This window comes from Scyliorhinus torazame, chromosome 10 (assembly GCF_047496885.1).
Source record: "Scyliorhinus torazame isolate Kashiwa2021f chromosome 10, sScyTor2.1, whole genome shotgun sequence".
Lineage (NCBI taxonomy): Eukaryota > Metazoa > Chordata > Chondrichthyes > Carcharhiniformes > Scyliorhinidae > Scyliorhinus > Scyliorhinus torazame.
Window position 1 is genome coordinate 248,369,759 of NC_092716.1, and position 20,476 is coordinate 248,390,234.

The following is a 20,476-nucleotide window of genomic DNA, read 5'->3' on the forward strand; positions in this document are numbered from 1 at the left end:
AAATCCAGCACTGGTTACCCCAACAGGGACCTACACCTTTTGGGGTTGCTTCCATCTTAGAATAGAGACACCTGGCTTCTCGAACAGGATTTCTCCCGACAGCTTGTTGGGAGTGGACACAACATGCTGCTGTGGGCTAAAGTCTCAAAATAGCTCCCTCGCATAGGGTGAACATGCCTCTGATATACTGTTTTTCCTTTTGACCTTTCCTTATCTGAACTAACCTTCTCAGAAGTCACCCTTAATCACTTTTATTACATGAGCTCACCTTTTAGAATGTGTGCGAAATAGACCCCCGTCTTCTCCTTTGAACTTTTAGTAACTTTACTTTAACCTTTGACACTCTATTCTCCATTGTTCCCAACTTGCCGGAGGTGAACATTTGTTTACGGTGTCGTTAGCTCATGAGCATATCAAAAACCTTAGTTCCGTAAACTGTTTCCTCACAGTTTGAATTTTGAAATAGTTTGTTCTTCTTTAAACATACAACCACCAAAATCCAATTATTGGATTCCTTACATTTTTGTTTTATCACTATTTCCGATCACATGTATGTATTTTTGATGCAAATAAGCTTTGGAATATTGGATGCGAGTATTAGAGTGGAATTAATTTGCAAACTTTCTTCTGAACATCAAATCAGGGTTGTCAAAAAATAATTTGAAATGTGCTATCCAGTACAGCATTCCTTCCGGTTCTCTCATTTTGTGGGCTGACTATTCCAATCTCCTTTGTGGTTCATTTGCTTAACCTTGTACATTTGTATTGGGCACTTAAACTTGCAGCATAGGAAGAAAATTATTGTTAAAACATACATATTTATCGTTGTGTCCGAACATAGAGCGATGCAGTTAATGGATATGAACAATTCCAGTGTTGCTGGACATGCTTCAGAGGAAAACCTCCCGAGTGGTAGAAATGTCATAATCAGAAGCTTAATGTTGAATTCATGCAGCAAGTGTTAGTTTTGGCATTAAATTGTTAGTTTTTAGATTTAACAGAAGACGTCCCAATGGATTATGTAAAGATCATGAGAGTTGATGGAGAATTATTGGCACTGTTAAAAGACTACTACTTTCCAGTGTATTGAGTTCCAAAGTGATTGGTTCAAGGCCCATATTATAGGGCACCTACATAGATTAGAGTAAACTCAACAAGATAAATTAGGGAGTTCTAATTAGCTCAAACAAACGTATATATGAAAAGCTTGAAGTTATAGGGAGAATAAGGGAAGTAAGGCATCATAGTATCCTAGAATTTACAGTGCAGAAGGAGGCCATTTGGCCCGTCAAGTCTGCATCGGCCCTTGGAAAGAGCACCCTACTTAAGCCCACGCTTCCACTCTATTTCCGTAACCCAGTAACCTTTTGGACACGAAGGGGCAATTTAGCATGGCCAATCCACCTAACCTGCAGCCAGCCAGCTGCGCGGGCTCAATTCCCGTACCAGTTTACTCGAACAGGCGCCAGAGTGTGGCGACTCGGGGCTTTTCACGGTAACTTCATTGCAGTGTTAATGTAAGCCTACTTGTGACAATGAAGATTACTACTAACTTGCACATCTTTGGACTGTGGGAAGAAACCGGAGTATTTTAGTTTGGGGAAATAATGAATTTGAGCAAGAAAACTGTGTGATGCTTTGAATACGTTGAAGAAGGCCTGTCTCTCTGGCATTATATATTTGAATATAATTTTGAAGAAAATTGCAAATAAACTTAAGAAATAATATTTGACCCGGAGCAGTTACTGAAAGGAATGAGGAATTAATTTGGGAAATAAAGGTTGGAAGAAATAGTACTGAATTTATTTTACAGAAATGTCCAAAGCAAGCCTTTTGCATGCCTCCTCCTTTTCCCTGGATTTTAATTGTGGTCGGTTTAAATTGTTCCTTTGAAGCTGTGAAATCCTGCCTACTGGGGCTTAATTGACATCGCAAGAACTGATTTAATTTACAGTCATCAAGATGTATCAATAAATTATCATCAGAGCACTTTTGAAAAAAAATAATGCCCATCTCTGAGAGCAGGATTTTTTTGATACTTCTATAAATGTACTTTGATTTATGCTAAAAATAAAATGAATAGCGCAAGAATATGGCATCTATATATCGCTGTAGTTTGAAAATGTTGGTTAAAGACAGAAAGAGGTCTTACTGGAGCAGACTGCCCTTCAACATTCACTAATCAGTCTTATTTTGCCTGAAAGGGTTTTAAAATTCTAAAATATAATGTTTTCCTGTTTTTGTCTCTGCAGATTAGTTGTAACACTGTGCGCTTCGGATGTCGTGTTAACAGAGATTTTGTATTTTTAGTTATCTGTCGTTTAGGTGTTTCTTTTCGACTTTGTTTGTTTCAGAATTGTAATATGTGGATGAGAGTAAAATTCCCTTGGAATACCGACAGCACATTGAAATTAAAGAGAGAAACAGCTTGCTTTTCGCAACCGCAGAATGCCCCAACTCCCTTTCCAGCCAAGGAAGTACATTTGATGTGTACTCATCAGCCATATGAATACTGTGGCTACACGAGCAAGTCACAGGCTGGGGGATTCTGCGCAGAATAACTCACCACCTGACTCCCCAAAGGATGTCCACCACCTCCAAGGCACAAGTCAGGATTGTGATGGAATACTTGCCTGGATGAGTGTAGCTCCAACACTTCAGAACCTTGACACCATCAGGACAAAGCAGCACCCCACCCACAAACACTCACTTCCTCCACCACCATGGCATTAGTGTGTGCCACGTACAAGATGCACTGCAGCAACTCACCAAGGCTCCTTAAAAGCACCTTCCAAACCTCTGACCTCTAGCATCTGGAAGAACAAGGAAAGCAAATGCATAGGAACATGGCCACCTGCAAGTTTCCCTCGAAGCCACATACCATCCTGACCTGGAACTGTATCTGCACTGTTACCAAGTCAATCCTGCAACTCCCTTCCTAACAGCACTGTGGGTGTACCCACACCACATGGACTGCAGCGGTTCAAGAAAGTGGCTCACCGCCACCTCCTCGAGGACAATTAGGGTGAAAAATAAAAGCTGGTCTAGCCCACGACATCCACAACCTGTGAAAGAATAATAAAAATCATTGCAATGTTGGGAAATTTCTTAGCCAATTTGCAGACAGCTGGGTTCCATAATAATGACCATATTGTCTGTTTTTGGGGGGAGCGGTTGCGGATTTTCTGCAAGCATTCGCCACGGGCAAAAATGGCAATACCGGCGGAAAATCCCATGGGAACAAGAATCCTGGCGGCAAGAACTCATTCTCCAATTCCCCCCACTTGCTGGTGATGTAATGACAGCAGGAACCTCATTTCAATTCATTTTAATAAATTAACAAGTCTTACAACACCAGGTTAAAGTCCAACAGGTTTGTTTGGAATCACTAGCTTTCGGAGCGCAGCTCCTTCAGCAGGCATATCACCACACCACGGCGCGTGTGCAGTTTTGAGGGGGAGTATTGTTTTATATCAGAGATCGGAGCGCCGGAACAGGCTTTCCCGGCTCTATCAGACCCTGTCACACCAGATGACATCAAAGACCACATCCCCAGATTTCCTCCAGCGAATCTGGAGAGAAGACGCTGTAGTACTCCTGCAGAGCTACAAGCCGGTTCTCTCAAAGTTACACCCCTTGTTTTAGGGCTAAATATTGGCCAGGAAACCAGAGAGAGCTTCCCTGTTCTTCTTTGAGTTTTCCATAGGATCCTTAATGCCACGTGAGAGAACAGATAAGACTGTGGTTTATCAAGTGATCTCCTCTGAAAAATGGTACCTCCTGAGTACAGAACTGAGCTTTCAGCCGAGATTAAATGTTCAGGTGTCTTGATTGGAACTTGAACCACAATCTCGTGTCAGGAAGGCTGATTCTGCTACCAATGAGCCAGAGCTAACGCCTGTTGATAAATCTTTCGCAGGCCAATTACTGTTCTTGGCCACTATCAAATACTATCCAATTTTCTGTTACCGACTGAGTCTGTAACTGTTACGCTGACAATATTAATTAGATTAATATTGATGGTATTTCCTCGTTAATTAGGCCGTTGTTTAACATTATCCTTCTGAGAGTCACCATAATATTTACTGATAACATTTTAGAATTACAGAATTAAGCCTGGAGCTCAGCGGATTTACATCCTGAGTGGTGAAATGGATAGTGTCTGAAATAGAGACAGGATTCAGTGTTCACTGGATGGAGATTCTGCCCAGACAGAGAGTCAGGGAGCGGTATGTAGAATGCAGGAGATCTCACAGCAGCTTGAGTCAATACCACACTTGGAGGACAGTCAAAATTTAAAGCTTGCAAAAGCATTAGAATTGCAGCACACCTCTGTGCATTATTCACAGCAGGCCTTTGGCCCAGCAGAAGCTGTGTATACTGCTGCCACTATCTGGAGCCAACTACTAGGAAGCTGGGATGAGGATGCTTCATAAATTTTTTTTTTCCTGCAAATTATTTTAATCTGTGTTTATTTTTCCAGGGGTACATGATCAAAAAAGCTTGGGGTGGCAGTTTGCTGCAGATGTTTTTCTGATAGATTGTCCTGCTTCAATGGCTGAACCAACCAACCAGAAATGATAATATGGAGAGAGTTCCGGCATCGGATTAGTTGAAAGAATAGAATTCTGGTATTTCATTGGACAGAATGCCTCACTGTTCTGCCGTGCAGTTGGCTAAAGGATCACTAAAAAAAGACTTGCAATGTTATAGTGCATTTCAGAACCTCCGGACACCCCAAAGTGCCGAACAGCCCTTGAAGTAATTTTTGAAGTGAATTCACTCTTGTTATGTTGCAAATGCATGAGACCAGTTTGCACACAGCAAGGTCCCACAATATGATAATTGTAGTATAAGAGTCTGGTCTATATAGGGTTAAAATCAGACTGAGTATAGTACTGGCCACACACTAATGCGAACAGGCGCCAGAATGTGGCGACTAGGGGATTTTCACAGTGACTTCATTGCAGTGTTAATGTAAGCCTACTTGTGACACTAATAAAGATTATAATTATGACCTGCACCCACGGTCAAACTGGTGTTGGACAGAACTGCGCGTAGCAGCCAGCATGGAGACAGCTTCTAGCTTGTACATTTGTAAATAGTTCTCAGAGTCAATGCAGTTAACCTATGTATGACTGTGATTTCTTCAGACCTACCAAACTGTAATCAACATGCTGTACAGCATGATGGCAGTTTGTAGAAAAGCTCAAGACCTCGCAGTAAATGCAGAGAAAAACTAAAATGCTGGAAGTCTGAGAAAAAGCAGTCTGATCTGAAAAGAAGCTCCTGAGGGAAAACTGCCAAGTAAAAGCTCCAAAGAAAGGCTTGTAAGCTGGAGGCAGAAATCTAAAATTCCTTACTGCAGCAGAAGACTCCTTAGGAAGTCCATCTTCTAATCCCAGGGGTGAGATAAATCTATTAAAACTCCAGCCCACGACTTCCGGTGGCGCCCTCGAGGAAGCAAGTCGCAGGTCGGATCGCTCCCACCCGCGATGGGCAAACGGACCTGTTTTGCAGGATTTCTTCGGGACCTGGCGGCCTGAATTGGTGGAGGAGACAAAAAGAAGAGGTTTTCCTCCTGGGGTATGGACAGTCGGACCAGAAGTGGTCGAGTGGAGCGGCGAAGTTCGAAGCAGGAGCAGCGGGGACCTCTGACCGGGCGGCGAAGCATGGCGGACAGCAGGGACCAGGGAGCGGAGGCTCACTGGCCAAGGGAGCAGCAGATGGCGTTTTTCCGGAGCTGCTTCGCCGACTTGAAGAGGGACACTTTGGACCCAATGAGGGCGGTGATGGATCGAATGGTCGAGGGGCAGGCGGTCCAAGAGAAGGCGCTCAGTGAGGTCGAGGTGAAGCTCTCCACCCAGGCGGACACAGTAACGGAGCTGGAGCACGAAGTAGAGGAGCTGAACGCCCGCCAGAGGAGGATGCAGGAGCAGCTTGAAGAGCTGGGGAACAGAGCCAGGAGGCAGAACCTGAGGATCGTGGGCCTCCCAGAGGGCTGTGAGGGATCGGATGTGGGCGCATACGTGATGGGTATGCTCGAGGCGTTGATGGGCCCGGAGGCCTTCCCTCGACCCCTGGAGTTGGATGGAGCGCATAGAGCCCCCGCAAGGAAGCCCAGGACAGGTGACCGACCGAGGCCCTTGGTGGTTCGCTTTCATCGGCTTGCCAACAGGGACCGGGTGCTGCGATGGGCCAAGGCGGAGAGGAGCAGCAGATGGGAGAACTGCGAGGTGCGCATCTACCAGGACTTGGGAGCGGAGCTGGCCAAGAGGCGTGCAGGATTCATCAAGGTAAAGGCAGCCCTCTTCAAAAAGCAGGTGAGATTTGGAATGCTGTATCCTGCGAAGCTTTGGGTGACGTTTGAGGAACTTCATTACTACTTCCAGACACCAGAACAGGTTTGGGCCTTTATTAAAGAGAGGAAGCTGGACTTGAACTAACGGACATTTGGTTTGTTTTTCAATGCTCTACAGTGGCGGCGGTATGTTAACCTAACTTGTTTTGACTAGAAATGGACTTTTATTAAAAGAAGAAGCTGGACTTGAACTAAAGGACTCTGGGTTCACAGAGCTGTTGTGTGGCGGCGGTCCGTTAAATTATCCTGCACTGTAATGTTTGATTTAAGATTGTATTCAGCCTGGACAGAGAACGGGGACTGGAGGGCGCACTGCTTAGGGCGAGTTTGGGAGCTTGCAACGGGGGGGGGGGGGGGGAAGAGGGGCTATGCAAAGGGGGTCCCGCGCTTGGTACCTTTTGGCGGGAGACCGGGGCCTCTGATAGGGGGATGGGCTAGGGGCTGGGTAAGGGACTTGAAAGGGCACAGGGAGATACAATTAGGTTAATGGGTCTTTGGGGTGTGGGGGGAGGGCCCGAGCATTCGGGCGGGAGACAGCCAGGCGCTAAGGGCAGGGGTCAACGTAGTTAGCGTAGGTCCGGGGGGGGGGGGGGCACCAGGGAGAGTAGAAGGGGCGGGCTAGGGCCAAGCGCGGGGCGGACCTGGCAGGGCAGGCCTCCGGGGGGGGGGGGGGGGCAGCTGGGAGGGCGGGAGGGAGAGCAGAGAAGATTTAAGAGGGTAAGGGGGGGGGATCAGAAATCCCCGGGGGAGATAGTCGCTTGCAGGGAATAGCATAGGAAACCGACAGCAGCAGCACCCGGGGGGGAGGGGAAGTGTGGGGGGGGTTAGAGCCACATTAGGTTAGTTGAGCACGTGGGGCATGGGTAAATAGAGCTGGTTGGGAAAGTGCTTTATTAATATGTTTATTCTCTCCCACTGTTCGTTTTCAATATGTTCAGGCTTTTGTATATGGCCTTTTTTCTCTGTAAATGTTACAAATCTGTTTTAAAGAAAAAATTTCAACAACAAAAAAAACTCCTGCCCACAGCAAGTCTGAGAAATCTTTAAATAATTCAGAGTCGGAACTGCAGTTTTAAAATTCCTGTCGCCAACACTAGATCCCCAGGTTGGTGCCTGAACACATGGGCCGGAATTTTCTGTATGGCAAGCTCAGTGCCTGGTATCTGGCCAGGCCCGTTGCCATTTTATGTTCAATTTTATTCTCCCTCAGTGTACCTGTACAGGCGATTAGAGGATTCTCACAGTAACTTCATTGCAGTGTTAATGTAAGCCTACATGTGACACTATTTAAGATTATTATTAACTAGCAGGGTCCCACCACCTGACCTCCCACAAGCTTCTTCACACCCCCGGTACTCCCTTGACAGCCACAGGGAGTGGGTGCCTTCCGGCACCATGTGGCGCCAAGTCAGCCAGAACATGGCATACGTGCCTCACCATCTGTTTGATCATCAGGAGTCTCCATCTGCACATGGTGTCAGATTGTTCCATAAAGGTTATCCGAGTCTGGTATACCCTGGGGTTTCTTCAGCGCAGTCGAGCTCCCTGCACAGTCGATGGGGTCTCCAGCCCTTGATCCTGGCCTTGGGTCCACTGCTGTTGATCTGGAAGGTCTCGACTGGGAGCCCCTGCTGGATTCTGTTCTCCTCCATTACTGTGATCAGTAAGATTGCCAGCTTGACTGGCTCCATTCTGATCCCAGTCGGAATCCTGCAAAGGATGAGAGCGAGAGAGACAAGTTGGCATTGCAGCTGCTGGTCATTAATTTCCCCTGACCCATTGGCCATCCTAACCTGGATGCAGCCAGTGCAAGTGCATTGCCAGCGGTGATCGCAGAATCACAGCTCTGGTTTCCTCCCACTTCCAGAACAGAGCTGGTACCTGCATCTTCCCGTGCCCACTGAGACTCATATCTGATCTTTAGTTTGGGTGTCCCTGCCCTGAAACTTGGACCACTGGGGGTTCTTTCATGTGGGAGATGCGTTCAGTCATTGTGACTGGCCGTGGGCATCCGGGGCGATGAGGTCCGCTTTGAATGGCAGGAGAGGAATGAAGGAGCCATACTTTCATGCATTGGGGAGCCTAGGGATATGCCACTCCCTTACCACCTATTCCCAAACGGCCTAGCTGACAGCCCTGATATCTAAAGCTGAATCCCAACATTGTCTCTGAAACTGTAAGGAGCTGATGGCGCTAAGGGTTAGCTCCTGAGGGCCAATTAGTGTCACGAGCATGAAGCTCAGGATTCTAAGTGGACACCATTGGTATCTCCTTCAGGGAGAAGCAACACTAATAGGCACCCTGCTGAGTCTAAATGGAGAATTCAGAGAGGTCATAGGTGTCATGCCTCCATACTTAAATCTAGTGGATTGCTAATCCTCAAGTGGACTAGCCCCCCCTCCCCCAAACTCCCACCACCCCGAATGGGCACCAAGTTGGATTGATACGACACTCTGGGCTAATGCACGGTCGATTCCAGCCCCACTGGCCCCGGTGTCACAACACAAGTGAATTAACCAATAATTCTTATAAAAATAGGCAAGATCCTTGGCCCTTGACTGCCCAATAATGAAGCCACCAGATTTGTACGGTTAAACACATTGACTGTTTATTTATAACTGGAACAAGTATGGAGTGAAACAGTTGTCCTTTAACACCTGACTCCTCTTTAACTGTGCTATCCTCCACCCCCACACACAAGACAGACACAAACAGAGGGGGAAAAAGGTGGGAAAATATAAGATTTATCATCAAAAAATATAAGTCCTTGCGCCTGCAATTGTCAGGTGTTCTTGTGTCTGTCAGCAGTGGACCAGAAGAAAATATAGGACTTATTAGCGTAATTATTCTTAATCGTTTTGCAAAGAATAATATTTCCCCACGTGATTTATCTCTTTCAGTGGCCGGTTTCGACCTCTCCTCGGAAGATTCAGCGAATTGGAGTCCTTATTAATGGCATCAGGAGTAGCAACAAATACTTTTGACGGAGTTCTCATTGATGCAGGCTGCTCCTCTATGCAGTTAGATGTGCCATTGCGAGGTTTTGCACTGAGCAAAGATGGCCCCCTGGACATGAGAATGGATGGAGACAGGTTAGTACAGAAGCTACAATTACTCTCATGACACAAGTGTATTTTATTGTATCATAATAACTGACAGGAATAATCCAGTTAATCCCACTTCTGTGGATAGTGATTACAGGAAACATGGTGCCATATCTGCCAAACTTGAAAGCAAACAGGAGTGTTGGCACTAAGAGTTTAAAACGAGCTATTTCCTGGCATAGTAGAAATAGAAAGTAATGCTGCATACTTAATTCAGTGAGAAAAATGTTGAGTTAGGGACGCTGTTACGGCTGGGGTGGGAGCAATGCGCCTAAAAGTTTATTTTAGCTCCACTACTCCACAGGTCGCATTTAAATTGTCCGTGCATGTTCAAATAAACTGGATTTTCTATTCCTGAAAACCTGGCAATTGCAGGAACCCAAGGGTGTGTGAGTGTGTTCTATGTGTCCATGTGATTGCAGATTGATGCACTGAACTTAATGCCAATCCAATTCGATCCAGTTGAAATTAGTTGCTTCACAAATATTTTTTGGTTCAACGGCGAATCTTGACATAATAGGCGGCAATGTTTCTCCAATATGATGTCCAGAAGTGAACAGACACACAGCTCCCCTGGTCCTGAAGGGGAAGGTTCATTCATTACTTTTGTTGAAGAGAGTGGTGGTTGGACTGGAACCAATTGAGCATTACGCAGCATAAAGACTACCTGGACAAAATGGCTGATGATGTTAGGTGATATCTTTCGACTCATTCTTGGGCTGAGCATCAGATATTGGGCTCCGTATTGGGTTAGATCATTGCCAGTTTCGTCAGTCCTTTCGCTGTAATAGGTTGGAATCAAGGATCTTGGTCACATTTTCCATGAATTGGCTTGCAGAGTGTGTGTTGGAGCTAAATTGGACTGGACCGTGCATTTTGTAGGCACAAAGGTACCTCCAAACCCTCAGTTGGCAGAAAAAATGCTTCACATTTCCATTTTAAATCTGGGGCAACCAACCTGCATCAGAGTGGCTGGTTTGCTTAAAAAATGAGAACAAAAAAAATTTATTTAACATATGAGTCAAATTTAAACCATGCTACGTTTGGTTTAAAGACAACAAACTAACAAACTATGTAAGATGTAATAGGACAGACAATACGTTTCAATCTAACATACTGGATTTTCATATATTGGTGGTTTGTATCAAGGTTAACACAAGTTAGATGATGAAAACCGATGGGAGTTGGACTGAACACACCCTTACTGCCAAGAGCTCAACTTGAATTTATCAACAGCTAAAGAATTTCAGCCCTCCTTGATTCTGAAGACAGTATTCATTAATTAGATTTGTTTCCTAAATTAGGAAGAATGAAGGTTGCCTAGTTAAGTACCAGAAGGTTGAACCATGTACCCGAGCGCAAGTTAATTTTATGTGTTGTGGTCAACACTTGCCTATGAAAACAAAATGAAAATACCTTTTACATTTGAATTATTCCATATGGGAGTAGTTAAATTTCCATTCAAATCTGATGCATATAATTGACTTACCTGTCCTCTAAATTTGTCAGCAGACAGCAAAGTAGCTTTGCTCCACACAAACTCATTTCAGACTTTTCAACTGGGGGTTTGGTGATTCTATGCTCAGTATAGCATGTATTATAAGGGAACAATGTCTGCCATTTGTTGGGTTTCATGCCAATTTGGTGTTGGGTCAAAATTAGAATTCCGAGTAATATTTGGCGACTTGAACAAAAATAGATTTAATTGGGTTCTCATCCGAAGACCGAGGATGAGCTTTGAATTTTCTTCCTTTGTTTTTTTTTTTTTTCTTAAACCATCTGTTACCAAAAAGAACCTCAAACATAACTTGTATGCTGTGTGAATTTCAGCTCTGTCTCTCGGTGCTGTGAAGCTTCACCTCTGTCAATGAAAATGACGTCAAGGAAATTAATTGGCTCCTCTTGTGCGTAGGTACCCCGACATGCCCACCGCAGCTGACGTGGTGAATGCCTTAGATCAACAGTCACTTGCGTCCATCTTAAGGATCTACGGAGAGGAAAGGCATGCAAAGAAAATAGCTGCAGCAATCGCACAGGCACGCAGCATCTATCCCATCACCCATACTCAGCAGCTCGCCAGTATAGTTGCAGGTATTCTCATTAATTCCAGCCATTGTCTGGCAGGAAAATATACTAATCTTACGAGCCCCAGTGGGACCTATTTGCACTGTACACATGCAGGTACTAATCCTGTGCATTTTACCTCTGATGTCAGAGTTTTATTTTGGAATTGAGAATAGAAGTCAACAAATTATTTTTACCATTCCGAAGTTTATATGCAGTTGCTACTAAATTATTATATAATATGTTTGTTTCAATCAGGGATAATCATTGACTGCAGCGTAGATTACCTGTATTTTCTAAAATAGAAATAGATGGAATGCTCTTGAATGAACCCATTCGTTAATAATCTTTGGGTGGAAGTATAAAGCAATATAATTAATCTAATGAAATTTAGGCTTAATGTTTGCTGATGCAGTGTGTTTATAACAAAATCCTGCTGTAAACCATACTTATGCCAGAATCAAAATTTATTTCATTTTCTGTGTGGTAAGTGTAAAGCATCCTCTTAATTGTCCACACATTCTCATCTCCCAGGTGGTTCAAATGATCGCAAGCCCATTGCGTATTGCATCAAGATTTGCTTTCTATACAAATGTGTTGGAAAGTTGAGTTTTACATTGCAAATTAATTGCTGCGTATATGAACATTTTCATTGATTGCTTCAGAATGCAACCTCCGCCAGCTCTTTGAAGGACAGTATTTCCATACTGTTGGAGGGGTAAGTAACAGCATCAAAATCAGATGCTGCTGGTATCCAAAATTATCCATTGTATCTGAAAGAAAAATATCCACATTAATAAGATTCATGTAATTGTTTTTGCTTACACATTTCCATTAACTAACCTAATCATAAGTTTAAATTTTAACGATTGCTGGGTCTGAATGGGAAAAAAAATGATGATGTGATTATCATAGAGTGAACAATTATGTCACGTCAGTAAATCACTATCTAAAAAAAAAAAGGAGGTTTAAACCTGTGCCAGGGGGTCCAAATGTGAGTCATAGCCTTAATTGCCACAACATCTGACAGCTTGCTTCCTTTTCCTACCATTTCAACCCCCTTGAGTTCAGTTCTCCATAGACTGTGTAATCCTTTGGTTTTTTTATGCGTAGCTTGAAGGTGTGTTTGGGAATAGTACGACTGACATGGCAAGTTTATAAATCTCTCTTTGGCTGCTTGATACCATTTTGTCGGCTAAAGAAATCTCATTACGGTAATTCTACAATTTCCCAAATGGTTTGGTCACCGTTGACCCCCTTTTAAAATTTCAATCCAGCCGATTTGTTGGAAAGTCCCTCAAAACTAAATGCTGCTCAAAACTCTCTTTACAGAACCTGGAATAAGGACGCGTGCTTAATTGCATAAATTATATGCTTAACCAAGGTTCATAGAATGTACAGTGCAGAAGAAGGCCATTCGGCCCATCGAGTCTGCACCGGCTCTTGGAAAGAGCACCCCACTTAAGCCCACACCCCCACCATATCCCCGTAAAGCAGTAACCCCACCTAACCGAAGGGCAATTTATCATGGCCAATCCACCTAACCTGCACGTCTTTGGACTGTGGGAGGAAACCGGAGCACCCGGAGGAAACCCACGCAGACACGGGGAGGATGTGCAAACTCCGCACAGACAGTGACCCAGCGGGTAATCGAACCTGGAACCCTGGAGCTGTGAAGCAATTGTGCTATCCACAATGCTACCGTGCTTTATTGTCACAAGTAGGCTTACATTAACACTGCAATGAAGTTACTGTGAAAAGCCCCTAGTCGCCACACTCCAGCGACTGTTTGCTTACACGGAGGGAGAATTCAGAATGTCCAAATTGTATCACAGGTTACATCTTCTTTCTGAGGTGAATGGATGTTTATGGCTCCCAGATCTCTGTTCTAGGTGGATACCTTCATGATGCTCAGAAAATGGTCCTCTCACAGATATTCAGTGCAAAGTTTTTTTTTTAAATTGCTGTATGGTTTCATGAAAATCAATTCAATGTTCCTAAACTGTAACTATATAGATTATCATGAACATATAGGGGCAAGGTCTGTTTTGAGTAGTAGATGATGAATGCCTAGAAAACCACTTTATCAATATAGTGGAGTCCTTTATATTGGCATAGATTGAGGGTGGGACATTATGGCATGAACTTGGTCCTTACCCCTGTCCCCTTAATTTCCACCCGGAAAACGGGTACAAAGTGGATCAATTTCTTCCCCAAGGAGTCTAATTTGAATTTATCAAAGGCCTATAAACAATGAAGTCAAAGTTTTCTAAAGGGCATTTTTCTGTAAGACAAATTTTGTCATGTATAAGAATGCAGACAGGATGGGCCGAAGGGCCTCTTTCTGTGCTGTAAAACTCTGAGTGGGATTTTCTGGACTTTTGTGCTGGCGGAATTTTAACGGTCCCGCCGATGTCCGCGGCAACAAGGGGTGAGTTCAGTGGGAATTCCCGTTGACAACGATGGGACAAGAAGATCCTGCCGGCAGCCACAGTCGAGCCCCCCTCCATCATCGCAGGACACGCAGCAAAGAGGGAGGAAAGTCCCACCCTCAGGCTCTCTGACTAACATTCCCAGTGAGTATTGATTTGTATTTAACTTATCCTTTCAGGCAAGGTGCTAAACCTGTACTCAGGACTCATTCTATAAACTCAAAACAAATTCTTCTTATTCCTTGGCGATCACTCCCTAACGAGTATGATTGTCCACCGAAGAAACTCCGTGTTACTGGTCGTAAGTTCTGTGGGTCCTTGTGTGGCTGATGAGCCTGATGACCCTAGAGCCGCATCTTTGACCGGATGCTTGGCAGGTTTTTCCGGGAGGTGGGATTGGTCCTTGGCCTCTAGATCGCTGATATTACTTTCTCAGACTCATTTTCTGGGCCTCCTTTTATCTTCAGGTGTCCTCAAAGAATTGTGTCCCCTCAATCAGGAGGTTTCTCCAAGTCAAGTAGGTGTCTTCTAAGCAAGGATCTCCGAGGCGTTGACGTCTATATTGCATTTCTTGTGGTAGACCATCAGGGTCTCTTTGAAGCGCTTTCTTTCTTGTCGTCTTGCTCAAGAGCATTCCTTTGCTGAATGAAGAAGATTTGCTTTGGCAGTTGGGACTCTGACAACCTGGCATATAGACGGCCCAGTGAAGTTGGTTTTGGATGAACATGGCCATGATGCTGTTGCTCTTGGGTCCTTCAAAGACACGGAGTACAATCAGCCTGTGCTCTCAGGTAGTGCAGAGAATCCATCTCAAACAGCATTGATGATATCTCTCCGGGGCCTTGAGGTGGCGTCAGTACGTATTCCAAGGTTCTGAGCCATATAGAAAAGTTGGAAGGAGGACTGTCTAATACACAAGGATCTTAGTGTCAGCACGAATGTCACGGTCGTCAAAAACCCTCATCCTTAGGCGTTCAAAGGAGGTGCTCGCAGATTGGAAACAATGGCAGATCTCTGCATCCATGTCTGCCTTAGGTGAGAGGTGGTTCCCCAGGTAGTGGAAATGTTCCACGTTTGATAGTGTTTCTCCATTGATCTTGAAGGAAGAGATTGGACCTTGCAGGACACACAGCAAAGGAATGCTCTTGAGCAAGACGACAAGAAAGAAAGCAGGCTGGTAAAGGACTTGACTCTTGTTGAGGTCGAGGCTGAGATGGATTGTTTGGTAGGTTTTCACCAAGGTATCAAACATGGTTTGGAGATTTTCTTCTGAGAGAGTGGAAATGATGATGTCATCTGCATACTTATGTTCCACGAGCGATGTCAATATCGGTTTATTCTTGGGTTTCAACTGGTTGAGGTTGAAAGGTTTTCCGTCCATCCTGTAGATGATGACCACTCCACTGGGAAGCTTGTTCTTGACAAGGTGAAGGACGGTGAGAGTGAAGATAGCGAAATGGTTGGGGGGCGATGACACATCTCTGCTTGACTCCAATCTTGACCTTGAAGGTTTCTGTCTTATTTCCGTCGGTGAGGACAGTCGTTGACATATTATCACGAAGGAATTGGAGGATGTTGATGAATTTCTCTGGATAGCCAGCCTTTGACAGGGTCACCCATAGCATTTCCCAATTGACTAAGTCAAAAGTTTTGGTCAGATCAATGAAGGCCATGTAGAGTGGTTGATGTTGCTCCTGGCCTTTCTCTTGAAGTTGTGGAGCAGTGAAAATCATGTCCGTTGTTCCACGATTTGTTGGAAACCACACTGGCTTTCCAGAAGTATTTCCTCCAAGACTGGGAGGAGGCAGCTAGTGAGGATTCAGGTGGTGATCCTCCCAGGATTGGAGAATATGGAGATCCCTCGGTAGTTCCCACAATCCGCTTTGTCTCCTTTCCTGAAGATGGCATCCCTGAGGATTTCTTCCCTGTCCTAGATTTTCAGGAACAGCTGACGGAGATGACAGGTGATCTCTTCTCCTCCAAGTTTGAAAATCTTAACTGGAATCTCGACCACTCCTGTGGCTTTCCCATTCTTCCCATGTTTAATGGTGGCTTTGACTTCATCCATGTTTGGTGGAAATCCAAGATTATATTTGATGGGGATTTGGGGGATTTTCTCAAACACACCCTTACCTATGATTGTATCATGGTTGAGGAGTTCTTTGAAGTGTTACCTCCATCGAAGGCTGATGTTTCCTCTGTCTCAAGAGAGTTCCATCGTTGTTCCTCGGTTTGAGGCCTGGGGTGCTGGGTTCATATATTGCCTTGGTCGCACTGAAAAAAACCCAGATGTCGTCGTGCTTGTCGGCAAGGAGGTGCAGCTCCTTACCTTTCTCAGTCCACAATTGGTTTTTGATTTCCCTAGTTCTTCTTTATGCCTCTGCCTTTGCTAATTGACGAGTTCTCCCCTTTACCTTGCTTGTTATGTCGTTTTTCCCGGCATGGAGAGCTTTTCCCTTCCTGTCAATGAGATTTTGGATGGTATGACTAACATTCTCTGGATATTGATTTGGATTTAACTTATCCTTTCAGGCAAGTTATGTCCTATTTTTATACCAAACTTGTACTCGGTATTCATTCTATAAACTCAAAACAAATGACAGTATATTTGTCTCAAAGCAGCCTTTCAGTTCAGGAATTATTGCCATCGGTTTTTGTGATAGGTTCCCCAGTGTGCTATTCAACAAATTATTTTGTAACATTTTTGCATTTTCTGTCGCTCTCTAAACTTTCACCGGGATTTTCGGGCCCTGCCGTGGTGGGTCCCGAAGTGGCAGATGCAGCGATCCGGCCAAATGCCCTTTGACTTCAGCAGGACTGGGTGATCACCTGAGCTGGAAAATCCCACCCTTTTGCTGGACTTTTCCAGCTGTTCATGCCAGCTGGATCCTCCGGTCTCATCGTCGGCGCACCCCCGCCTCTGGTTTCCCGGCGACGAGGGGACCATTCAACAGGAAATCCCGTTGACACCGGCAGGATCCCACCTCTGCCACCGGAAGACATGTGGCGGGTTGCTCGGTAAATCCCGCCTTCTGTCTTGGATATCTTGTTGCTGAATTGGTAAAGCTATAAATTGTAAGTAAATGGAAGAATTCATGGGAATTCTCAAATTGGAGGTCAGCGATTTTCTTTGACTTTGTAGAGTTGTATGAAAAAGAAATACAAGGAACAAATTTAGATCCTCGTAATTATCCATTATGTTGGGGGGATAGGTCAGCACGGTAGCACAAGTGGATAGTACTGTGGCTTCACTGTGGCTGTGGCTTTACAAATGTGAGGTAATGCATTTTGGAAGGGCTAATGCAGGTAGGGAATATACAGTGAATGGTAGAACCCTCAAGAGTATTGAAAGTCAAAGAGATCTAGGAGTACAGGTCCACAGATCACTGAAAGGGGCTACACAGGTGGAGAAGGTAGTCAAGAAGGCATACGGCATGCTTGCCTTCATTGGCCGGGGCATTGAGTATAAGAATTGGCAAGTCATGTTGCAGCTGTATAGAACCTTAGTTAGGCCACACTTGGAGTATAGTGTTCAATTCTGGTCGCCACACTACCAGAAGGAGGTGGAGGCTTTAGAGAGGGTGCAGAAGAGATTTACCAGAATGTTGCCTGGTATGGAGGGCATAAGCTATGAGGAGCGATTGAATAAACTCGGTTTGTTCTCACTGGAACGAAGGAGGTTGAGGGGAGACCTGATAGAGGTATACAAAATTATGAGGGGCATAGACAGAGTGGATAGTCAGAGGCTTTTCCCCAGGGTAGAGGGGTCAATTACTAGGGGGCATAGGTTTAAGGTGAGAGGGGCAAAGTTTAGAGTAGATGTACGAGGCAAGTTTTTTACGCAGAGGGTAGTGGGTGCCTGGAACTCACTACCGGAGGAGGTAGTGGAGGCAGGGACGATAGGGACATTTAAGGGGCATCTTGACAAATATATGAATAGGATGGGAATAGAAGGATACGGACCCAGGAAGTGTAGAAGATTGTAGTTTAGTCGGGCAGTATGGTCGGCACGGGCTTGGAGGGCCGAAGGGCCTGTTCCTGTGCTGTACATTTCTTTGTTCTTTGTTGTTCTTTGTTCACAGCGCCAGGGTCCCAGGTTCGATTCCCCGCTGGGTCACTGTCTGCGGAGTCTGCACGTTCTCCCCGTGCCTGCGTGGGTTTCCTCCGGGTGCTCCGGTTTCCTCCCACAGTCCAAAGACGTGCAGGCTAGGTGGATTGGCCATGATAAATTGCCCTTAGTGACCAAAAAAGGATAGGAGGGGGTTATTGGGTTACGGGGATAGGGTGGAAGTGAGGGCTTAAGTGGGTCGGTGCAGACTCGATGGGCCGAATGGCCTCCTTCTGCACTGTATGTTCAAGTTAGTGGCTCATGGCACAAAACACAAAAATGTATTGTACTCTATGAGCGCGGATTAGCAGGACAAAAACGGAGTCCCTTTTCAGGTGTGTTTAGCAGGGTGTTTCTCGCTACCTGCAGTGCCGGGAAGGACGCTGTTTTTATTTGGCCGCAATTACATCCACGGATCAGCGCGCCATTTTTAAATGTCGCCAGAAATTCTAGCCCCCCTCAGTCACCCGACCGCGGTCTCCAGACCACCCCCCCCTCCCCCCACTGCACCCAATTTACCTCTTAGGGGGTCCTTGAGCCCCCACTCACCCCATTTCTTAAGGTCATGGCACCCCAAGGACCAATCACTGGCACAGGCAACCTGGCATCTTGGCACTGCCAGCCTGGCATCCTGGAATTACCCTTACCAGCCTGACAGTGCCAAGGTGGACGGATGTCAGCAGGAGTGCCAGGGTTCTACCTTTCCCTGTGCCTGACCACCCAGGGGCCTCTAATGGCTTGGGGGCCCCCTCCCGACCCCCCCCCCCCCCCACCCCCCAGGTTTTGAGGGTCGCGAATCCTGCGAGAGGCATATCACCAAGTGCAGTGCGACGAGGCTGTCCGCATCCAGTATCTGTAGCACAGTGATTTCACACGCATACTAAAATGAAAATTGAATTCTTGTTCTGCCGTGAGGAGTGTCATCAACATGTGACATCCATTACAAAGTGACCATTTCCCCTTTTTAACAAACCCTCTTCCTTCTCCCCCTGGTGAAAATCGAGGTTCCTGCAAGTCAATAGAATATGCCACAAATCTGTGTAGAACTTTTCTACATTAGAGACAGCTGTATGTATATTTCTTTTTCTTAATATCTGGTTGTGGGTTTCGGTATTGTTTTTTTAAAATAATCTTTATTGTCACAAGTAGGCTTACATTAACACTGCAACAAAGTTACTGTGAAAAGCCCCTAGTCGCCACACTCCAGCACCTGCTTGGGTACACTAAGGGAGAATTCAGAATGTCCAAATTACCTAACAGCACGTCTTTCGGGATTTGTGGGAGGAAACCGGAGCACCCGGAGGAAACGGCATTGTTGATGCATTGCCATCTGAATATCAGAGTAGAATGGGTAATGTACTATTGCTGATTAATGAGATAATACCACAGCAATTAGTTGTGCTTTATCGCAACACACAGTTTGTTTGTTATGACTCCTGAACTAGCGCGCGGTCAATTCCAGCCCCATTTGACCTGGAGTCTCAACACAATTGAAATTAACAACTAATTCTTTAAAAAACACCTGGGGCGGGATTCTATGACACCGGCTGCCGTATTCTCCGGTGCTGGTTTTCAAGTGGGGGCAGAGTTTACGCTGGTCGGGGGCCGTTGGCAGTGGCCCTTCAGCAATTCTCTGGGCCCCGATGGGCCGAGCGGCCGTCAGTTTCTGGCCAGTCCCGCTGGCGTGAAATGGACATGGTCCCACACGACGGGACCTGGCTGGTAGACTGTCTAATGGAGTCCTTGGGGGGGATGCGGGGGGATCCGGCCCCGGGGGGGGCCCCCACGGTGGCCTGGCCCACGATCGGGGCACACCGATCTGCAGGAAGGCCTGTACTGTGGGGGCACACTTTCCTTCAGGGTTGGCCTCTGTAGGGCTCCGTCATGGCCGGCGCAGAGAACTACCCCCCCCCCCGCGCATGCGCAGAAACACGCCGGCCGGTCTGCGCATGCGCCAACTCGCGCCAGCCCTTCAACGCCGGTTGGTGCGGCGGCAACCCCTCCAGCGCCGGCCTAGCACCCGGAAGTGGCATTCTTGGCACCGGCGTCGGGCCATCCCGCTCCTGAAATCCTCGGCCCTTAGCTGCCCAATAATTACAGTCACCAGGTTTGTAAGTTTAAACACAATTAATTTTATTAATAATGGCTATAATTAAATATGAAGCAAATACAACTGGTTAACTATTCTAGTTCCTAGCCACCCCCCCCCCCCCCTCTTTAACTCACTCCCACCCTCTGTATGCACACACACTAGACAGACAAACAAACACAGAGGGGAAAAGAGAGGTGTAACAATAATGATGGAAGTGTAAAGTGTAAAGGTCTTTGGGGTGAATTCTCTGCCTTCCCAACCGCGTGTTTCTCAGCGGCGTGCCACTGCTGATAGTGAGATGCTCTGTTCCCACAC

General features: G+C 45.8%; 1 protein-coding gene across 3 annotated transcripts in view; it reads left to right on the forward strand.

Moving 5' to 3' along the window:
* Positions 1-20,476, forward strand: part of mettl15 (methyltransferase 15, mitochondrial 12S rRNA N4-cytidine) — a 151,183-nt gene that overhangs the window by 112,524 nt on the left and 18,183 nt on the right. For all 3 annotated transcript variants that reach the window (XM_072466657.1, XM_072466658.1, XM_072466659.1), the window contains 2 exons: positions 9,262-9,453; positions 11,378-11,556. In XM_072466657.1, the coding sequence (XP_072322758.1) occupies positions 9,262-9,453; positions 11,378-11,556 (371 nt within the window). The remainder of the gene's footprint in view (positions 1-9,261; positions 9,454-11,377; positions 11,557-20,476) is intronic.